This window comes from Gavialis gangeticus, unplaced genomic scaffold, assembly GCF_001723915.1.
Source record: "Gavialis gangeticus isolate Ggan-Ray unplaced genomic scaffold, GavGan_comp1, whole genome shotgun sequence".
Taxonomy (NCBI): Eukaryota; Metazoa; Chordata; order Crocodylia; family Gavialidae; genus Gavialis; species Gavialis gangeticus.
The window spans coordinates 20,101,283-20,121,089 of NW_017729006.1; the positions used below are offsets into that span (position 1 = coordinate 20,101,283).

At 42.5% G+C, this 19,807-nt stretch overlaps 1 protein-coding gene, 1 long non-coding RNA gene and 1 pseudogene across 2 annotated transcripts in view; 1 reads left to right on the forward strand and 2 right to left on the reverse strand.

Moving 5' to 3' along the window:
• Positions 1–1,163: 1,163 nt before the first annotated feature.
• LOC109291640 lies at positions 1,164–4,304 on the reverse strand (annotated as a pseudogene).
• An 8,722-nt stretch (positions 4,305–13,026) lies between these two features.
• Positions 13,027–15,103, forward strand: LOC109291796. Its single transcript, XR_002095955.1, has 2 exons — positions 13,027–13,348; positions 14,180–15,103. It is a non-coding gene; the product is annotated as an uncharacterized LOC109291796 (long non-coding RNA).
• LOC109291795 (transmembrane channel-like protein 2) overlaps positions 13,441–19,807 on the reverse strand; it is a 71,634-nt gene continuing 65,267 nt past the window's right edge. The window contains exons 18-20 of the mRNA XM_019508913.1: positions 17,717–17,795; positions 16,382–16,502; positions 13,441–15,728 (exon numbers count right to left, since the gene is read on the reverse strand). Of these exons, the coding sequence (XP_019364458.1) occupies positions 15,493–15,728; positions 16,382–16,502; positions 17,717–17,795 (436 nt within the window). The 3' untranslated portion in view covers positions 13,441–15,492. The remainder of the gene's footprint in view (positions 15,729–16,381; positions 16,503–17,716; positions 17,796–19,807) is intronic.

Genomic DNA, 19,807 nt, shown 5'->3' on the forward strand with positions numbered 1-19,807 from the left:
GACTCCAATTATATTAGAAGTTTGCCCACTTAGTAGGTCTACTTAGAAGAAGAAAAATTTGGCTCATATATTAGCTCACATTCTTAGCTGAGAAATCTTGTAAAACGTATCAGGAATATATTGATATTATCTGTTTTCTTTTCAAAATCACAGCTGTAGATAGTCAACCTTCTTAAATAGAAGTTTGCCTTTTTATTTGTTTCCATTCTGTTTAATTTGCTTACATGCCATTCCATTTGTTTCATTTCATATAATTCCATTGGCATTCATATTTTGTATTTCCAAAAAACCCCTTTTTCTATCACTGTATATATTTATATATTTAAAGTATCTAGCAATGCATAAAGAACTGCCCTGCAAATAGAATCTAGCATAGCAAACAGAAACCATAGTTTCTGACTATTAACCCTCAAAATTTGGAATGTAGAATTAAATAATCCTCTGCTTAGAAAAGAAAAGAAATCATAAACCTCTACCACCCTACTCAAAATAGAATTTCTTATAGGAATATCCACTTTTGTGGGAGAGGCAATAGAATTTAACAACACTCAAGCATGTCTGCCATTCATCCAGTAGAGGGGGCAGCAATTAACATGGAACAAGAAAAAAACTGAAAAAGGCAGAAACTCAGAGGCAAAATGGAATCCATCTTGCAAAAATAAATAATTCTTATTGTTTATTAAAAAAAAAATCACTATTAAGGAAAATCCACAAAACCTTTCCAGGATTACTTACACATTCATTTTGTTATTCATTTATTTGACTTTAAGCTCTTCTGAATTAAGAAGGGAATATTTTGCATGAAAAAGCAAAATTTTCCTTTGGTAGAAAATCAAGTTGTATTAAAATATGAAAAGCCTCCAATACTGTATGCTTCTCTCTCTACAAGGAAGGGTGGTTTACCAAAGTCAACTAATTTAAATTGTCTGATAAAATATGGAAGTTTTTAAAAAAAAAATGGATTTCTGCTGTAATCTTTACAAAGACTGGGCAAGAAAGAGAAGTCCTTACTCACATGAAGAGAACTTACAAAGGAAAAGCTGATATAAGTGAGTCTATTTTTTGAGCAAGTGGTCACCAATGTAATGACATTATTAAGGCAAAAAGAAGCCTATATTTAAGAATTACGTTTGCCCTTTATTTGAACTTTATATATTGACCGTTGCTTGCTATGACTTACACTTCTCCCTAACCTGTGTCTCTAGTTCAGCAGCCTCCTTTTCAAGATGAAGGATGACCTCTGCTCTCTGCTGACACACTCATTTCCTTATGCAACAGCAGCAGCCACATCCCACAAACAGGGTACATAGGAGCTCCACAGCTGGGGCAGTTAAGTAATACTTATGCAAAGCAACAAAGCTACTGAAGTCAATAGGATTATTTATCCAAATCAATAAAGACTGCAGAATAGGGCTATTATCCAAAAAAAACCCCCAAACAAGTTGTTGTGTGCAGTGTTGTCAGTATGATTTGGCATCCCGCTTCTGGAATTACGACACAATTTCCCCACAAGAGACAATCCTTGTGGGCAGAGAGCTCATGCTGACATGATGAAAATGGCTTGAATTCCTCAGCCAATTTGTCTGCAGGCCAGCCCCTCCATACCCAGTCAAGGACACGGGCAAGGATAGGGTCTTTTGCAGTCATCCTTGCTATCTGATCAGCCTGAAGAGGGGCTTCTGGCATGGATTCCAGCATGAGGACTTCTGCTGGCAGAGGAGTAGAACAAGCAGGTATTTGTAGTGGTAGGCAGCTCACTGCATCAGCATTTGCAATCATTTTCCCAGGTTTGTACACGAGTGTATAGTCATATGCATTTAGCATGATGCTCCAGCGTTGCATGTGGGGAGACAAAATAGGAGGAGTTGGTTTGTCCATAGTAAAAATTCCAAGAAGGGGTTTGTGGTCCATTCGAATTTTGAATTTGTGGCCATAAATGTAATTGTGACATTTTTTAACTCCTGAAATGAATGCCAGTGCTTCTTTATTAAACTGTGTGTAGTTCCTCTTGGCTAAAGTCACTGTTCTTGAGTAAAAAGTAACAGGTGCCTCCATGCCATTAGGCAGTGTGTGACTGAGGATAGTGCCAACACTAAATAGCGAGGCATCACAAGTAATGGACAGTGGCTTCTGATCATCATAGTGAACAATGACAGAGTCTGATGTCAACAACCTGACACTCTCCTAGTTGACATTTCTCTCTTTTGACTCTGATACCTGCTTTATCAAATCTCTGTAAAACTTCTCTGAGTCTCTCAGTGAGTCTCTCTCTAGACAGCCCCATGATCAACACATCATCAAAGTATGGAACAACCCTGGGAATTCCTGCTAGCATTTTCTCCATGAACTGCTGGAAAATTCCTGGTGCCACAGAAATTCCAAACTGGAGGTGCTTGACACGGAACGCTCCCCGGTGCGTAATTATTCTTTGGGCCTCAGCAGACTTGTCATCCACTATCAATTGCTGATAGGCTTGAGTGAGGCCAAGTTTGGCAAAAACCTTCCCTCCCGCAAGAACAGACAGTAATTGGTCAATGGTAGGCACTGGGTGCGGGTCCTACTTAAGTGCTTTATTAATAGTGCACTTGTAATTCCCCAGATGCAAACACTGCCATTAGGTTTTAAAACAGGAACAGTTGGTGTGGCCCAGCTTGTATGTACAATTGGCTTGAGAAGCCCTTGTGCAATAAGCTGATCTAATTCTCCATCAATTTTCAGCCGCAGTGCAAAAGGTACGTTCTGAGCCTTCATAAAGACAGGGGCTATCACAGCATCCATTTGAAATGTCACAGGTAGACCAGAGTAAGTTCCTAATTCCTCGGCAAATACCTGGGGAAACTCCCTTGCAAGCCTTTCCAGACTTTCTGTGCAGAGGCTGCATGCCTTGAATACTGATTCCCAATGGTGAGAACCAATTTCTCCCCAGAAGACTTTTGCGGGAACCAATAGTGACAATGAGGGGTAGACACTGTCTAACAGATCCAGTGGCAATGCACAGGGCACATTGCACAAGCATCTCCTGAGAGCACCAGTGCACTCCCTGACTGGCCATGCTCCCCTCTTAGGCGACGGATGGGGGGGGCAGGCGGGAACACTGGTGCCCCTCGCAAGCGGTGGCCAGGGAGTGGGATCACCGGATGTAGGGATGTAAGCCTCAGCCACTTCTGGAAGTGCCATAGCTACTTCAAGGAGCACCGTGGCCACTTTCGGGAGTGGTGCGGCTGCTCAGCAGTTGGTAAATTTTGCCACAGGGGACCCCCCCCCCGGTCAGAGAGATTGGCCATGGGGGGGACTCCCACCCCAGTCACTGACTGGTCGCTAGGGGGCAAATGTCCCCCCCCCGACTAAGGTGGCACCAGTCACCCACGAACAGATCCATACTGGACATCTACACTGCAGTTACCCAAAGTTTCCACAATCTGTCCATTATAGTCACGCAGGCAACACTCAGATTTCTATAACTTGGGGAGACGGTGCTGAAACAACTGGAAGAATGTGTTTTCACTTATGAGGGATACTCCTGAAGTCCACTTCCATTTTGCACTGCTTTCCATTTAGTACTACATTTGCTATCATCTCAGAACCTTGAGTTTCAACAACACCAACATTTTGAATCAAATATAGTTTAGTACCTCACATTCTGGGGAGGACTCTAATCTGTGAGTGGTTTGGGAGCAAATACATTTGCCACAGTCTTTTGGCCTCCCAGAACTGGCCTTTGAGTGGCAAACCCTCTCTATGTGGCCCTTCTTCTTGTAGGCATGACACTCTGCATTCCTAAACCTGCACTCCCTTCGTCTACGTTGGCTGTCACAACTCAAACATGTCTGTGGATTAATTGGTTTATGCAGTACTGTTGGTGAGGGTATAATCCACTGAATTTGCGAGTGATGATCCAATTCTTGATCTTCTTTGAGTAAGTGGACATTGCTGGAGAATGCCTGGTGAATTTCTCTCACATTATGGGATGCTGCTTCAGCTACCAAGGCTTTTTCTTGTGCAGTAGCCAAGGTAAAATTTGGTTCAGAGAGCAGATGACATTGGATTGCTTCCTCTTGAACCCAACAGATAAGACAGTCATGAAGCAGGCCATCCAGGAGATCACCAAACTCACAAAGTTCTGCAAGGCGACGGTGCTCAGCCAGGTAATCTGCTATGCCTTTGTTGGCCTTTTGGCCTTGTTTAAAAAAATGAAATCTCTGCAGGGTAACAGACAGCCTTGGGGAAAAATGCACCTTTAGCAGGGCAATTAGATTGGCATAAGACTGTCTGTCTGGTTGGGAGGCGGGGACAAGTCCACCCATTCTCATACCATTGGAGACCTGTTCTGAAAATTACTGTAAGATTTTGGCAAGTCTGTTAGGCCCCTGTAATTTCGATATGTCTGACCTTTTTTTGGCTGTTTGACTAAGGGCTAGTTTCCAGTCTAGTCAAAATGAGATCTATAATTCCCTTCTGTGTTAGTTTGTGGAGTTGAATGGCACTACATTCCCAGAAACATTATATACGTGCCTGCCCCATATAAAATGGGAAAATATGCCAGAAGACTCTGCGTGTTCTTACATGCATTCCTGGGGTAGGATGGTGGGGGCTCTTTAATTAGAGTATCTCCAAGAGCTGCTCTAATTAAAGTGCCTGAAGTGTCTCATGTGCAGCAGGGGTGCTTTAACTAAAGCACATTCCATGATGCTAATTAGCATGCTCCAGCCAACTTGATTAATCGAGTCTGCTCCAACACATGGTAATTACAGTGCATCAGAACAGCCTCCCCACACATCTACAGACACCCTCCAAGTACAAAGGCAAAAATACTTGGAAATGAAGTTTTTTCAGTTTCACCTGAAATCAGGGAAGTAAGATGCAGAACACAAAAAAAGACTAAATAGAGAGTAACTGTTTTAATTCTGCAATCTTTCCAGTTGTATTCAGCTGTGTTTAATTTAATGCAAAGTGCATCTGTCCTTTTTATGCTTTTTTTTTTTTTTTACCTATTTAGAAATAGAGATGTAGATGCATGTGTACATAAAATTAACATGCTTCAGTCTAAAAAGGGATTGGGGGAGATTTGACTGATTTAAAAGATAAGAATGATTTTTGCCCCTACTGTTTCCCTACTTGGATGCTGTCATTATTCAGCTGATATAAACAATTCTCAAAAGAAGCAGTTTCATCCATGAACTGAAAGCAATCATTTTTGTTTTCATTGTTGTTTTGAGCATTTGTATTGTGCTTCTTACACCACTTCACTTGTGAGAGTGGATACAGCCTATTTGTTAAAATAGTGCCATGAAGAATATCAATATGCAGTAGCTTAGCTAAGTATAATGCGTTGTGTGACATCACTTTTCATAGTGTGAAAGTCTTCGAGAAAACAATCAGCCTTGATCCCTTGACTGCAGTCATAAAGGAGGGGGTGAAGGGTAAGAACTGGCTGAAATTCTTGGAAATGCAGCACTTCAGTTATAAGACATAGAGCTTTGTTGACATGCATAATTTTACATTCAACTGCAATTTAACCTCAAATATTTGGACAACATTTTGGGAGGAGACGCTAGAAGTCCTTTTAATTGTCTAGCTGCCTTTTGATTAAGAAACAAGACATGCCTTAGAATGCAGACAAATACAGTCAGTAGATAAATCCTGGTCAATAGATGAAGCCAGTGTAACACCTATCAAAGGACAAGCTATTACAGCATATAGGAGACAAAGGATGAAAACTTGGGCAAGTTAGCAAGAGAATTCCCTAAAGTTTTCAGCCCAGACAGCATTAAGGGATGCTCTGCCAGAGGGATGCAGCTTGAATCAAAGCAAGGGATGTTATCACTTCTCTAAGCCATCACATTGTGTACTCTATCTCATGCCAGTCACTGGAGGGAACATGGTTGCTCTGACAGGATGCAGTCTAGGGATTCTGTGCAGGCAAATTTGAAAAGGCTGAGTCTGACCATCAATGGCAGCAAAGCACAGAGCTCCACCTGATTTTGTGATTCATCAGACAACATGCCCATAACACTGGAGTCTCCCTGGCTCATGGCATCCTGTATTCTGCCTGTATTTCAAATACATTTAATTCCTAGCCTCTTGCTAATCCTTTTGCACTGGAGGGAGAATATGCCAGTTTGACAGGGCAATTTTTGACAGAAGCAGAAGTTACTGTGTTTTAACTGTCTTATATTCCTGTTCCATAGAAAAGCAGTATGTTGCTTTTTAAAATGAGAGCTCACATATGCTAGAAGGCAGCCAGCTAAAAGTCTGTTTGGTCTAGAACAGAGCCTTGTTATCCTGCTGCTGACAAAGCAGTCAAGTCATCATTTTGGGGGTCAGGGGGTGTTGATATCTTTGATTGGACCCATGCGTAGCTGAGAGATGTTTGTGCTCAAAAGCCTGTCAAAGTGCCCTTTCTCAGGTCTGGGGAGAGAAGTGACATGGGCATCAGGAACTAGGCTCTGATCCAAAGCCAACTGGAGTTAGAAGAAAGACTGAATCAAACCCAAAGTGAAGAACAGAAAATGGTTAATTGGATTCACACAGAATAGGCCATATGTGCTGCATTGCTTCTGGGAACAGTCTTGAAAGATTTTTCTCAGTCTCATCGATGTCTTCCCAAGTGCATATGTGATCCTTCCTGACATAATAGACAATGGTTTGGGCCTTGCTTACTAGAGGTGCACGGATACATCGGTCCGATATTGGATCGGTACCAATATGAAGAACATTTTCTAGATTGGATATCAGCCCTACGGGGCTGATAATTTGGCTGATAAATGCCCCTGCTGTCCGCAGCCGCAGTGCAGCACAGAGCAGAGCTGGCAGCCTGGAAAGCTGCCTCCAGCTGGTAAGTCAGAAGGGGAAGGGGGAGAGAAGGAACATGGGGGTGCAGATCAATGCCCCCCCACCGTGAGAGAGGGGGCAGGGGCAGGGTCTGGCGCTGCTCAGCCAGGTTGGGGAGGTGTGGGACGGAGCCACAGCTCATGGGGTGGGGGTGGCTCCTGCTGCTGCTTGCACCCTGGGAGGGCGGAGGTGGGAGGGTGTGTGCCCCCAGATCTGCACAGCACGGGGCAGGCAGCAGTTGCAGGGGGAGCTGGAGCCAGTGCTGCTCAGGGCTTTTCTCACTAGAGGCTGGGCTCAGAGCAAGTTCCAGTGGCACAGGGAGGAGGCTGTAGCCACCCCAAATTTCACCGCAGCGCCGCTCCCAGCCCCACGCTGCCACATCCACCCAAGTGCCAGGAAAAGCCGGGGCTGAACCGGGCGATGGTGCGAGGCTGGGAAAAGAGCTGTGGTGAAATTTGGGGTGGCTGTAGCCTCCTTCCAGGACTGCCGGAGCCTGCTCCGAGCCCAGCCCCCGGGAAGAAAAGCCCCATGTAGCCCCAGCTCTGGCTCCATCCCTTAGCTGCAGCCCACCCCATGCCACACAGATCCAGGGGCACATGCCCCCCACCCTCCTGGGGTACAAGCAGCGGCAGGAGCCACCCCCAACCCATGAGCTGCAGCTCCATCCCACGTCCCCCTGGGCAACGCCTGCCCCTACCCCCTCCCTCACTGCAGGGGGCATTGATTTGCCCCCCCACACCCCTTTTACCACACCGGACTTACCACCTGGAAGCAGCTGTATCGGATATCGGATCAGTATTGGCTAATATGCCTCCTTAAATATCAGCTCTTGGCATTGGACCCCAAAATCTCTATCAGTGTGCCCCTATTGCTTACACCTGTATATCCTGATGTTTCTTTACTTGTCAACTAGAGAGAGACAGTTGGAGAATGGTTCACTGAATGAAAGGGCACATGTGTTGTGGTGGTAGAGAAAATCCTTTCAAGTACCAGGCTAATAAGTATGGTTTGTCTGCTTAGCATCATAGTGATCATTATTTTGGGGGGGTCAAAAGCAGTTTTTCCCAGGTCAGATAGGTGGAGATCTTTTCAGTTTTACCCCTTTCTGTGTATGGGGTATAGTTCAGCTGCTGAAACCATCTGACTGTGTCTCATCGAGCCATTCCCTTGATATTACAGAGTCCTCAGCCACTGATAACCAGTATCTCTCCCCTGTGGTACACAATTTAGTTCTCTGAAGACTGAACTATTTAGTCTAAATAAATTCTTTGGGCTTAATATTGAGTAGTTGGGTGAAACATTATGACCTACAGGAGGTGAGATGAGATCACCTGACAAAGCCAGAAGGGACCAATTTCTGTGAAACCTCTTGAATTGAGAAACTTATGAATTGACTATTTCCTCCCATGTGCCAGAAAAAGGAATACTCAAATCCATTCATGCAGCAAGTTGCAGTTACTAGGTTCTACCTATTCTGCCTTGTGGTATGTCTCAGAAGGGAAGCTGTCCATCTCTGTGCAGGACACATGGGCAACTGGCACCACCTTAATCATGGGGTACGTTCCCCCCCACCCCCAGCAACCAGTCAGTGACTGGGAGGGAGTCCCCTCGTGGCTGATCCCACTGACTCAGGAGGGGGTGGGGCATCCCCCACAGCCAATTGTGAGGTGGCCGATCACTGTGGCTGCTTCCCGAAGCGACTGCAGCCATTTCTGGGAGCACCATGGCACTCCCACTCCCTGGCCAGCGCTTACAGGGGGGGCACTGGCACTCCCATCTGCCCCCACTGCCCATTGCCTTAAGTGGCAAGTGCAGCTGGTCAGGGGGTGCACCAGCACTCTCAGGTGGTACGCGTGCACCCCTGTGAACCCTCTATGCGTCACCGCTGGCAAGATGCTAATATTGAACAGTTATTAAATTTCATGCAGAATGTTTGTAGAGGATTGACTTGAGTCCTTCCAGGTTCTTGACACAGGAAACTGAAGCCATTAGCATCCTCCTTAAGAATAGTGTTAAACTATAGCTTTCTTCATCCCAACGTGCTCTACAAATTGCATGCAGGAAATATTTTCTGCAACTAAAATTAAGATATTGCTTGTGTTTAACACAAAAGATATTCTGTTTTCACAGAACATAAGTTTAGATCAGACAGTGCATAAGCATGAAGATAATAAGTAATAAGCTGGTAGGAAGGCTGCAAGGGGAAACATGAAGGAAGGAATAAAGAAGTGGGGATAGGGTAAGGAAAGTGGCAATGGGAAAGTGTAATTGCAAAAATAGTAGGAGAAAATGGAAGAAAAAACAGAAAAGAAAATAAGAGAACTGCATCCCTGCTCTCTTCCAACATGTTATCAAATCAAAGGGGTGTAGGTTGGGGGTTGTATTGCTCCCAGTCTGGGCTCCTCTGATCTGACATGGGGGAAGGGGAATATTTTTCCCCATTTACTGTCAGCACAATAATTTGAAAGATCCTGCATGAATCCTGTGTACATTGGCACACCCTGACTCTAAAACATGTTTGGAAAAAATGGAGGTTTTAAAAGTTGACACCTAATATGGCCCTTCATGGCTTTCACCTGTAATCACTGCCTTGGGTGAAGTCTAGCTTGTTAACAGTGGAATTCCTATCTCATGGTTATTTCATGGGCTGTATGGAAATACTCCCACCATTATCACTACTACAAGGAATGCTAATTTTCTCTGTCCTGTGTCTAGCTGGTTTAACTAAAGCTCTTCCCATAGCCAGTGAAGTTACTCTTTCACTAATAATGTTGAAAAGCAACCCTCTGAGGATGATGTTCCTGAGTTAGTGTTTTCTTAATAGTGTCTGTATATATAATTCATTGTTATATAACAGGATATAACTTGCAGTTGATCTCTTCAACCTGGCTTGCCATTACAGCTGCCAGCAGAGGTCCAGCTCAGGATGTACTCTCAACAAGCCGCTTATTTCCATACGTGAACCCCTTTGTTTTGCACTTTGCTGCAAAGCAGTTAAAGTGCTTTTGCATTAAAGCACCAACCACAAACTGAATATAGTTTGGTTATGGTTGTGTATATATTAGTCTTTCCAGCTTCTCTGCATTCTAAGCAAAAACCATATATTTGGTGCTCAGTGTTCCATATTCATGGTTAAAACAGAATGCACTCGGTTCAGCATTCAGTAAAGGATATTGTAAGCATTTGAATTAGCATAGTATCTGAATGGTTTTTATATTTTCGTAAAATATATGGGCTGGTGTCCTTTTCCAATCTGCTTTATCCCTATTACTTTCACACGGTTTTCCTTCTTCTTTAATATGAAAGTAATAACCATCATTAAACAAGACACCCCCTTGTCTCTAAGGTAACTGCTACCCAAAAGACAGATTTGTTAGTTTTCACCAATTGCAGTCGACTAATTAAATGAACTCTGAAGGCAGGGAACAAAGACAAAGGCATTATCATCATTTGTAATTTTTAAGTCTTTTTAAAATGCAGCCTACTAAACTGCTGGTAAAAGCCAATGTATGAAATTTTTAAAGTTTCACTATGCAGAGAGAAATTCATTGGGAGGTGTGTGGTCACACACCACTGAGCTTTCTTTCCACAGTTCATGTGAGCCTCTGAGGAGTCTTGAGATTGATTTAATCTTTCACCAAATGCCATGGGAGGAAGGAAAAAGAAAATCAATTCCAAACTCTCAGGCAAGCACTTATTGCCATCCTTAAGAATATAAAAAGTAAAGCCTAATCCTGACTCTGCCAAACAGTCTAATTAGTTTTTGAAGTTCACCTTTAAGTTGATCAGAGGAAATGGCAAGCAGACTTTAAACTTCAGTTAGAACACAAAATGATTACATTATTCAATAATATAACTCAAGCTTCTTTTTTAAAGTCCTTTGGATGTTATGTGTTTAGAGATGCCCAATTTAGTCCTTGGTGAAAGAAGGGACACTTTGTGCTGGCAGAAGTCATTGCACAGCTAATATACCAGTTTATCTGAAAGACTCTGGGCAAATAAGGGTGTTGATCAATGGCTAAACCTAATGCATTGTAATTAGTGATGAACAAACCTTCTAAGATTAATTAGTTATTGCTAGCCAGGTACTTTGAAAATGATGAAGTGCTTAGCTACTGCTCAGCATTATTAAACAGGTCAGAGCCTGATTCAGGTAGTACTTAGATGTTAGACTGCTTAGTTAAATTTCATCTGATTCTCTCTCAATCTCTCAGGGCTACCAGGGCTGAAATAAAAATCTCATGCACTCCTCTTCTTTCCCAATATATTCATCCTCCAGTCATTGGATGGGAGTGTATGGGAAGAGGATAATGTAACTAAGAATCCTGATCCTTCAGAAAAGGTGAATTGCAGCTCTTGACTTTCTCCAAGCTACTGTTCATAGTAAATAGGCTGGAGCATGCTGGTGCCTTAGGAACCCGAGTCATATCTGATACCACCATATCTGGCGTGTTTTAAGCTCAGAAACCAACTAACAGATTTGAGGCCAGGCAGGAGGTTTTGCCCCAGGTCAGGCTGCCAAGGATCACTGAGTTTTTTCCTCTTTCTCTGTCCCATGGGATTGTGTGTTCTCATTTGGGCATACTAGAACCTAATTTAATTTTCTGGCACTGCTCTAGCAAGGCACTGGCTAGTACCCTTGTTTCCTCTGCTCTTTACCAGTGACCTAATAGACTTCCATTCCTCACCCTCCTACCCTGCTGGTTGTATCAGCACTATGTGAAAGACACAAGAGTAGGCATTCTTGGGGATCCTACTGGACAAGTGGTTACTTGCAAGGGGAAGGGAGAGGACAGGATGACTTGGAAGGCCGTCAGTTCTATAAAACCTGGCCCCAGAACATCTTAGAACAACTAGCTTTCTAAATCCACAAAAGAGCCATTGAAATACACACTGCAACAGGATATTGTGTATGTGACCACTGCGGTTTATCTATAGTTCCTGATGACTTTTGTTCTAGCCACTTTTAAGAAATTTTAAAATATTGTACAGTATTGAATGCATATCCTAAACTTATGTTCTTTGAATGCAAAATCTCGTGTTAAACCCAAGCAATATCTTCATTTTAATAGCAGAAAATATTTCCTGCATGCCGTTTGTAAAGCACACTGGGTTGAAGTAAGATGTAGATATTTTAACAATGCATCTAATTACTGTTTCTCTCCTTAACTATAACTAGGGACCTACCTAATTCATGGAGGCTGCCTCTGTATTTTGTGGTCCCAGCACAGCATCAGATGCCATTTTCACAGTGGACCACGGACTGTGGCAAGTCTGCGCCTCCCCCCCGCCACTGGCTGAGGGGCCCAGGAAGTACCATCTGTTCCTGGAGATTAGAAGATGGCCCCCGGTCAACCTCTCAGCAGGGAAGAACTTCTGGGGCCCCTTGGCCAATCAGAGGCACAGGGAGGCCCTCTTGCCCCTCCCTGGAGATTGACAGGCAACCAACTATCAATGTCCAGGGAGCAGCGGGACTTCCAGGGCCCCTTGGGCAATCAGAGGCATGGGGTGACCCGCCACATAAAAAGGCAGATCTAATGGAGCCTGCTGTGCTCTACTGTGAAAATCCCCCCCCACTCCTGTGCTTCAGGATGCCAGGGCTTCCTGCCTCTGTTTGCAGCTTCCTACCCTGCTCTACCCCCCACTTCCCTGCTTTTTGTGGTCCCCGCACTTTATCATGGGGACTAGAGTTTTTTTCCACAGGGGAATGACCAAATTTGCAGTTTCTGTGAAAACTGCAAAATCATGAATTTGGCAGGTCCCTAACTGTAACCTTCGGGTGACTCTTCCCTGTCCTACACCCTTGGTGGCAACTCAAGCTTTAGTGGAATTTGCAGTAACTGGAAACGCCCTGTTGAAACCCATAGCATTATTTTTTGGGGCTAGATTTCAAGATGGCAATCCATACCCGTGCATTTTTTACAATGCTTAGTGGTGCTCCAGTTTCTGAGAGGTACAGCTGTGATGAAAACAACATCCTTGCTGTTTCTAAGGAAACAAACATGATACTTTCCCATCCCATCTCATACTCCCAAAAAACACCCCCTTCCCACAGCTTTCACTTTTTCTAATAAGCATGACTCCTGGCAGGTTGTTTTTAACCCAAAGAACAGGGTTTACTCCAAATGGACTAAATGTTAGGTTAACATCAATGTATGCAAAGTCCTAGTTTGAATTACCACTGATAACTGAATTATCACTGATAACTGGGCTGAAAACTTCTTCGTGCAATACACCCTGAAATTTGTAACAAATGCTGCCTGTCCATTTTTCAGAAACTAAATTTTTATTTGTTGTATGCTAGGGTGTTTGTTTCAGGTGTATTTTGATATTTGTAATTGAGTCACTTCTTTTCTGCATGCCTGTTAGAGCTGCCTTTTTACTCTTTGGGCAATTGAAAAGCTTTTTCTTGGTTGCATCTACTCCACTTATATAGTTGGGTTTCTGCGTGTACTTCTTGGACTAGAAGAAGCATAAGATCTCTTCAGAAGTTGGAGCTAATGTGGCAATGGGGCAAGTAAGTTGCTTCCATAATAGTGCATTTTAAAGAGGCTTATTTAAAAGGAACACTGTGCAAATTGGCAAGATGACTTTCTGCAAGCAGGCCCCTAATCTTGGGGAAAGATGGTGTGTTCTTTGGAGGCTATGATCTGTCAACCATTATGATATTCACTCCCCTTGCTGAAGAGTGAGTGTCAAAGTAATTATCTGAGTATCAAAATAATGGCTTCAGTGTTCTATGTTTGAAAAGGAACGGATGAACCAAGGTTTTGGAGGAAATAATCCAAATTCATTCTCCTTTGATTGTATCATTTTGATTTATTTGAAGCACCTCTAGCATTCTAGCTACTTTTATGTTCTTTGTAAAGCACACACATACAATAAATAGAGCCAAATCAATAAAACAATTAATCCTTCTCCTAACCTACTTCACATCCAATGCTCTTATAGTCTAAAACAGAAGGCAGAGTAGTATTCTCATAGGGTAACTCACTGAAAGAGGCATGAGCTTCTGTAGGTTGCAGCCTACTTCATCAGATGGTATGAATGGACTTGCAATGACCAGAGTTACTAAATGGAAAGGAATAAAGTCATTAAAACATGTAGCATAGATAAAGGAGGAAGTAAGAAGGCACCTTGCTGAGAGGTATAAGTGGGTTGAAGAGATCAAAAGGGATAAAGAAAACAATTAATAATTGATGGATATATATATATAGGGATTATAAAAGCTATTCCAGGTAGTGGGATAAGACCATTCTGAGACCATACTTAACACAAACCACCTTGCCTTGCCTTCTGCCTAACTTTAGACTAACATCTCTAACTGCTCCTCTCTACTCTTCTGAAGTCATTCCAGAGAGAACCTGGGAAAATGGAGAAGGCTTTCATGTACTGAAGGTCAAAAAGTCTGGAATCTATCAAATAAATTAAGTGCATGCCTACAGTAAAATCATCCTGCCACCAGCTCTATCCCTTTCAAATGATGGTAGGTTGAAGTAGGATGGAGAGCTGAAGGGAAAGCATGCCCCATCTAAGTCAAGCAAAACATCTGGAAGTGTCTACTTTGAATTCTGGTTTCAGTCTAAAGCATCAGTTTATTTCATAGAAAAGTTAAGCAAACAACAACACACAGAGAAGAACATCTTCTCAGAGCTCTTTGTTCGACTCGCAGGCTCAGCAGGGATTTTGTAAGCATACTGGCAACTTATGGCAGGTATGTAAAAGTATTATTCTCTAGAAAGGTCCTGTATCACATCAGCCACCACACTTATGCAAGTCTTAGCCGTGGTAAATCAGGGTATACCTAACTCCAAAGTACCCACTTGTATTTCTGATGAGGCAAAATAATTAATCAGACTCTTTGAGACAGACCAAGATACTTCCAGTCTCTGTCTCCTTGAACTAGTCTAAACATACTTTCTTCCAAGAAAGGAATGATCATGCATGCTTATTGCTTACTGCTGAATTGCTGCCACTAACTGCTAAAAAAAGCCTGTATAAAGAGCAGCAACAGAACTACAAATAGGAGGGAATGGGGTGTTGGCATAGTGAAGAGTTGGGAGAGGGAAAACCAAAAGGAGTAAAAGGTGCAGCTGAAGTGAAGAGAGGTTGGGAATAAACAGAGAAATAATGATGAATAAGCAATGCTAGACAGGACTTTCATTTGAGCCAACCTAGCTTCAGCAAGATTCTTCTTTCCCAAGCACAGGCTTTCCTACAGTGAGAAAGACATAAGGATTTCAGTTGGAAAACTGGCTCTCTCTGCCAGGGGAAATAGTATAGTGTTAAAGGCTAGGGGAAAGGGTTGAGTTCAAACTCATCCTAGTTTTACAAACTCTTCAAACTCCAGGAGATAAACAGCAGCCATTATTGGTCCTATATTGTACATGAATCTTATCAGTAGCTGTAATGATTGTCATTTGACAAGTAGTGATTGGTCTGCATTCAGCCAAACTGTCTCCTCTACCTCAGTTGGCAAATGAACAACTGAGCTAATGTAACCATTGTATGTTCACAAGTCCAATGTGCTCTTGATTGTTAAATAAGGCTGTTATTTTAAGCTTAATGATAAATGTACAATAATTTATTAATCTATAATTGCTCACCCAATGTGTTTTTTAATGAAAAATGATAAAATTATCCCCTAACCTATTTTAGATGTTAATTGCATGGCTGCCCCTTCCTTGTTCCAGGGCGCAGTCCCTGCGGAGAAGTCCCAAAGCTTGCCCGGCCAGGGGAAGATGCTTTTATACTTTGTCTAGGTGGTTGTGTTATTGTCACATGAGGGGGTGGTGCCATGGTTGCTCCTCTTCCAGGGCAAGTTGCATTGCTGTTTTTTGCCTTACTTCCTTCTTTAGCTCCTGGGCTGTTTTTATTAGTAGAGTCTGATTTGGTATCTTGCATCAGCAAAGAAAAAATAAAAGATTGAAGACAGGTGTAAAGATTACTTTTGTTATTATGGTTAAAGTAAATGCTTTTTCTTCATGTATTTCCAGTAGCAGCTGCCATTTTAATACACAATAAGCCAATGCTTATAAATCTCAGCTCATGGTGCCCACCCCTCCCCGCAAACCCTAGCATCTGTCTCTGAGGATTGGTTGGAGACAGTGGGTCCAGGACATGACACTGCCCCAACCCTGATTCCACCATTGCGTAGGGCATGGCTGTCATGGACCCTGGGGCTGCTCAAGGTAGATCTCTCTGCTCAGCTGAGTGTCAGGATCTGTTATGGGTCATTCCCAGCATGCTGTATGTTCAACTTGAAGTGCAATACAAATGAGCCACAACAACATTTCATGTTATATCACCATGCCACAAAATGGCTTTAACATGTGACTGGGTTCCTATTTATGGTGCAATTAATACCCAATATCATCTTAAATTTAACTTGTGTCAGGACGCATAGTCTCATAAAATGTACCCTGAGGTATGGTCATAAAATTCCCTTGCTGTGGTGTCTCTGAGGTCAGTATGTGGCCTAATTTCTTTATTCCTGTAATCATCTCTCAGTTAGTCCCCCTTCTGCCCCGAAGTGTACAATAGTTTTTACCTGCTGTTGGTTGGGACTGACTCCCACTCTTTGCACTTGGCGTGAGAAAGTCCTCTAAATCTTGTGTTGCCAAGTTAGTGGTAGCTTTGTTGTTCCTCTTATTTTTCTCCTCTTCACGTTGCTGCACCAATTAAAATCGTTAGATTTATGTTGCAATTGAATGTATTTTGCCAAATAGCTACTTGCTATTATAGGATTCCTGAAAGGTATTTTTGTGGAATTCATAAATTGTAAGGCCGGAAGGGACCTCGGAAGATCATCGGGTCCAGCCCCCTGCATCAAGCAGGAAAGATAACTGGAGGCCAGATGACCCCAGCAACGTAACTGTCTAGTCTCCTCTTGAAGATTTCCAGGGTAGGTGATTGCACCACCTCTGGAAGAAGCTTATTCTAATCACCTACCCTGGAGATTGATTGGTCAGCCTTAGATCCATGAATTTTTTGGGTTTCATTTAAGAAAAAATATTGGGCCTGGCAAGTTAGAGCCCTAAAAACAAAAAGGGACAGTTTATAACAATTGCTTTTAAGTCTGTCAAAGATATGTCCTTCTGCACCCACCCTTATATTTCTTATTACAGATTTCTTTGGCTGAAGGTGATGTGCAGGTACATGTATTTAACAGTGTACCCAGGAACTATGTTCTTTGTCAGACTTGGATTCCAAGTCATAGCATTATTTCAGTGAATGGCAGAGTCAGTTCAGAAGAAAGGCATTTCCCTCAGGTCCTTCTGTGCATTCTCAGACTGTCAGTGCCAAGAAATCCTCCTGGTTCCCATCATCTGGAATGGTATTGTACCTTCTGACCCACTAGGTTCTTCTCTCCCTAATGAGTGAAGATAATGATACTAACCATTTTCATTAGGGTAGTTTGGGAACTATAGGTAAGCAATGCTGTTATGGTTGAACTATTGTATTCCTCCTGTTATTAACACGGCCTTTTCATAATGTTATAAAACATAAGTTAATTTAGAAGCACTTGTTCATCTCTGGAAATCTCATTTCCCTTTTGGTATTCATTGTACCAGCATTAGTGGTAATGAATATATTTGGAGACAGACTTTAGTTTTAAGGTGTGACGTACGGTTCTTGGGAAATTTCAGTGTCATTTTAATATCTATTAATATTATTATTAAGTGTTACCCATGTGGCACTTAGTAACTGAACACCAAAAAGGATGATTTTCCACATCGTATGATCTATACAGAAAATGCATTACTCCTATCATAGTTCCATTCTGTGGTTTAAAGGGAAAAGCAATTAGATTAACAACTTGTATATCAAAATGTGTGTGTGCAGAATATCAAAAATGTTTTGGCTGGGTAAATCAGAGGCTTACCATTTGCATTTTCTTCTTCAGTTCTGCATTGGCATGTTGATATGCTTCAGCCACTGCATTCAGGTAGTAGATGGCTAGACTATAAAAATAAAAACTATTGTTGTGATGACAAGATAAATATAGGCCTATCCCAGAAAGAAGATATGCATATAACACCTGCAGTTAGTGTATGCATATCCATCAGGTAAACTTGCAGATGAAAACACTGAGAATTCTTTCAAAAGCATTGAATTGCTTGAACACCAAACAGTAAATATGTTTTCTTTTATTTGATACACTGCTTGCCAGTTTTGGGAAACAAAAAAGTAGTATGTTGGAAAAGAACTCAGTACTGGAGGTCACTGGTCCAAAGCAGAAGTAGCAGGCCAACTGGGCAAAAGATATTGAAAGGATATAGAAAAGATAACAGATGCCCAAAGGCTATGTGTGTTCATCAGTGATGCAATAACACTGATTTTAAGAAAGGTTTCACTGTGGTCTACTCTGAGCAGTCATTAGTTTCATAGCTGACATATATACTACAAGATCACCCAAGGAGCACAGATTGCTTACCTTGAGTTCCTAGGGTATGTCTATTTTATGGTGACAACATGTATTGATCATGAGACTTTCATAAGCAATGCCTTATTCACCTACTCCCTCCCGAGTGCTTCAGGGCAGTGACCAAAATCTTGAGCAGGGGTGGGCAATTATTTTGGCTGGAGAGCCACTTAATGCATTTTGGTGAGCTGTTAATGGCCACAAGGGTAGCCCCACTTCTTGACAGGTGCCCTGCCCCCTGGTTGCCATTTTAGGGCTGGAAGTCCTGCCCCTAACCCTTGATCTTTGCCACTGGAAGTCCCTTCCCTTGCCCCAAGAAGTACTCCTTTTAGGGGGGGAGGGTTGCCAGATTGAAATGAGAAAAAAACAAAACATATAGTCTTGGGGTTTTGATTGACCACAAGATGAACATAAGCCACCAGTGTGATGCTGTGGCCAGCAAAGCAAACCAAACTCTGGCATGCATCCACTAATACATCTCAAGCAAAACCAGGGATGTCAGCCTCCCACTTTACTTGGCCTTACCACTTTACTTGGCCTTAGTGAGGCCACAGCTGGAGTACTGCATCTAGTTTTGGGCCCCCCACTTCAGGAGGGATGTGAATAAGCTTGAGAGAGTCCAGAGAAGAGCCACTCATATGATCAAAGGCCAAGAGAGCAAGCCTTACAAGGAGAGGCTGAGCGACTTGGGACTCTTCAGCCTGGAGAAGAGAAGAATCAGGGTGGACTTATAAGTATATAAAGGGTGAGCACCAGGATCTGGGAGAACCAGAGCTCCCCAAGGGATAACAAGGTCTAACGGCCAGAAACAATTTAGACTGGGCATAAGGAAATACTTCTTTACAGTCCAAATGTCAAATGTCTGGAACAGACTCCCCTCAGAGACGGTGCAGGCAATTCCCACATTGAAGCAAATCCTATAACCACTAGACAAGTTTTCCATTTAGACTAGGAATTATTTTGCTCCACAGCTTTGAACTGAACTGTTGCTAATAGGTAGAGATTGGGAAATTTGTGCAAACAAGCCAGGTTTGAGTGGAATTATGGCTTTGGGCTTGACCCCCAAAAAGGAGAAACCAAAAAAATAAAGCCAAATGAGAAGGAAACAAAAGGTGAAGGGGATTGGAGGAGATGTACTGGCAGGCAGTCTTTCAGTTGCAGTGAGACACATATTTTAAAATGCTGAAGCATCTGAGTCTGTCTCATCATCACTGCTGCCAGCCACTGATATTTTGGTTGTCAGATGTCTCATCCTGCTTTTGTAGAATAATTTTATTCTTTTTAAAATACAAATATCATCTGTTCAGTGACTCTAAGCCATCCCTGAAAGATCCATTTGGTTCACCACTGTTGATTTTTATCCCCCTCCCCAATATGAATATGTATTTTGGATGTGTACAAAACTTTCTGACAGTCTATAGTTTGACTGTGTAGTCATGGCTTCATAGCTAAGCGAGACTGCAAGGAGTGTTTGTTTTTTTGTTTTGCAGAGTAGATTAAAAAAGAGGGAGCATCTAAATTTTTGGAGGTTTTTTTTTTTTTTTTTTTTTT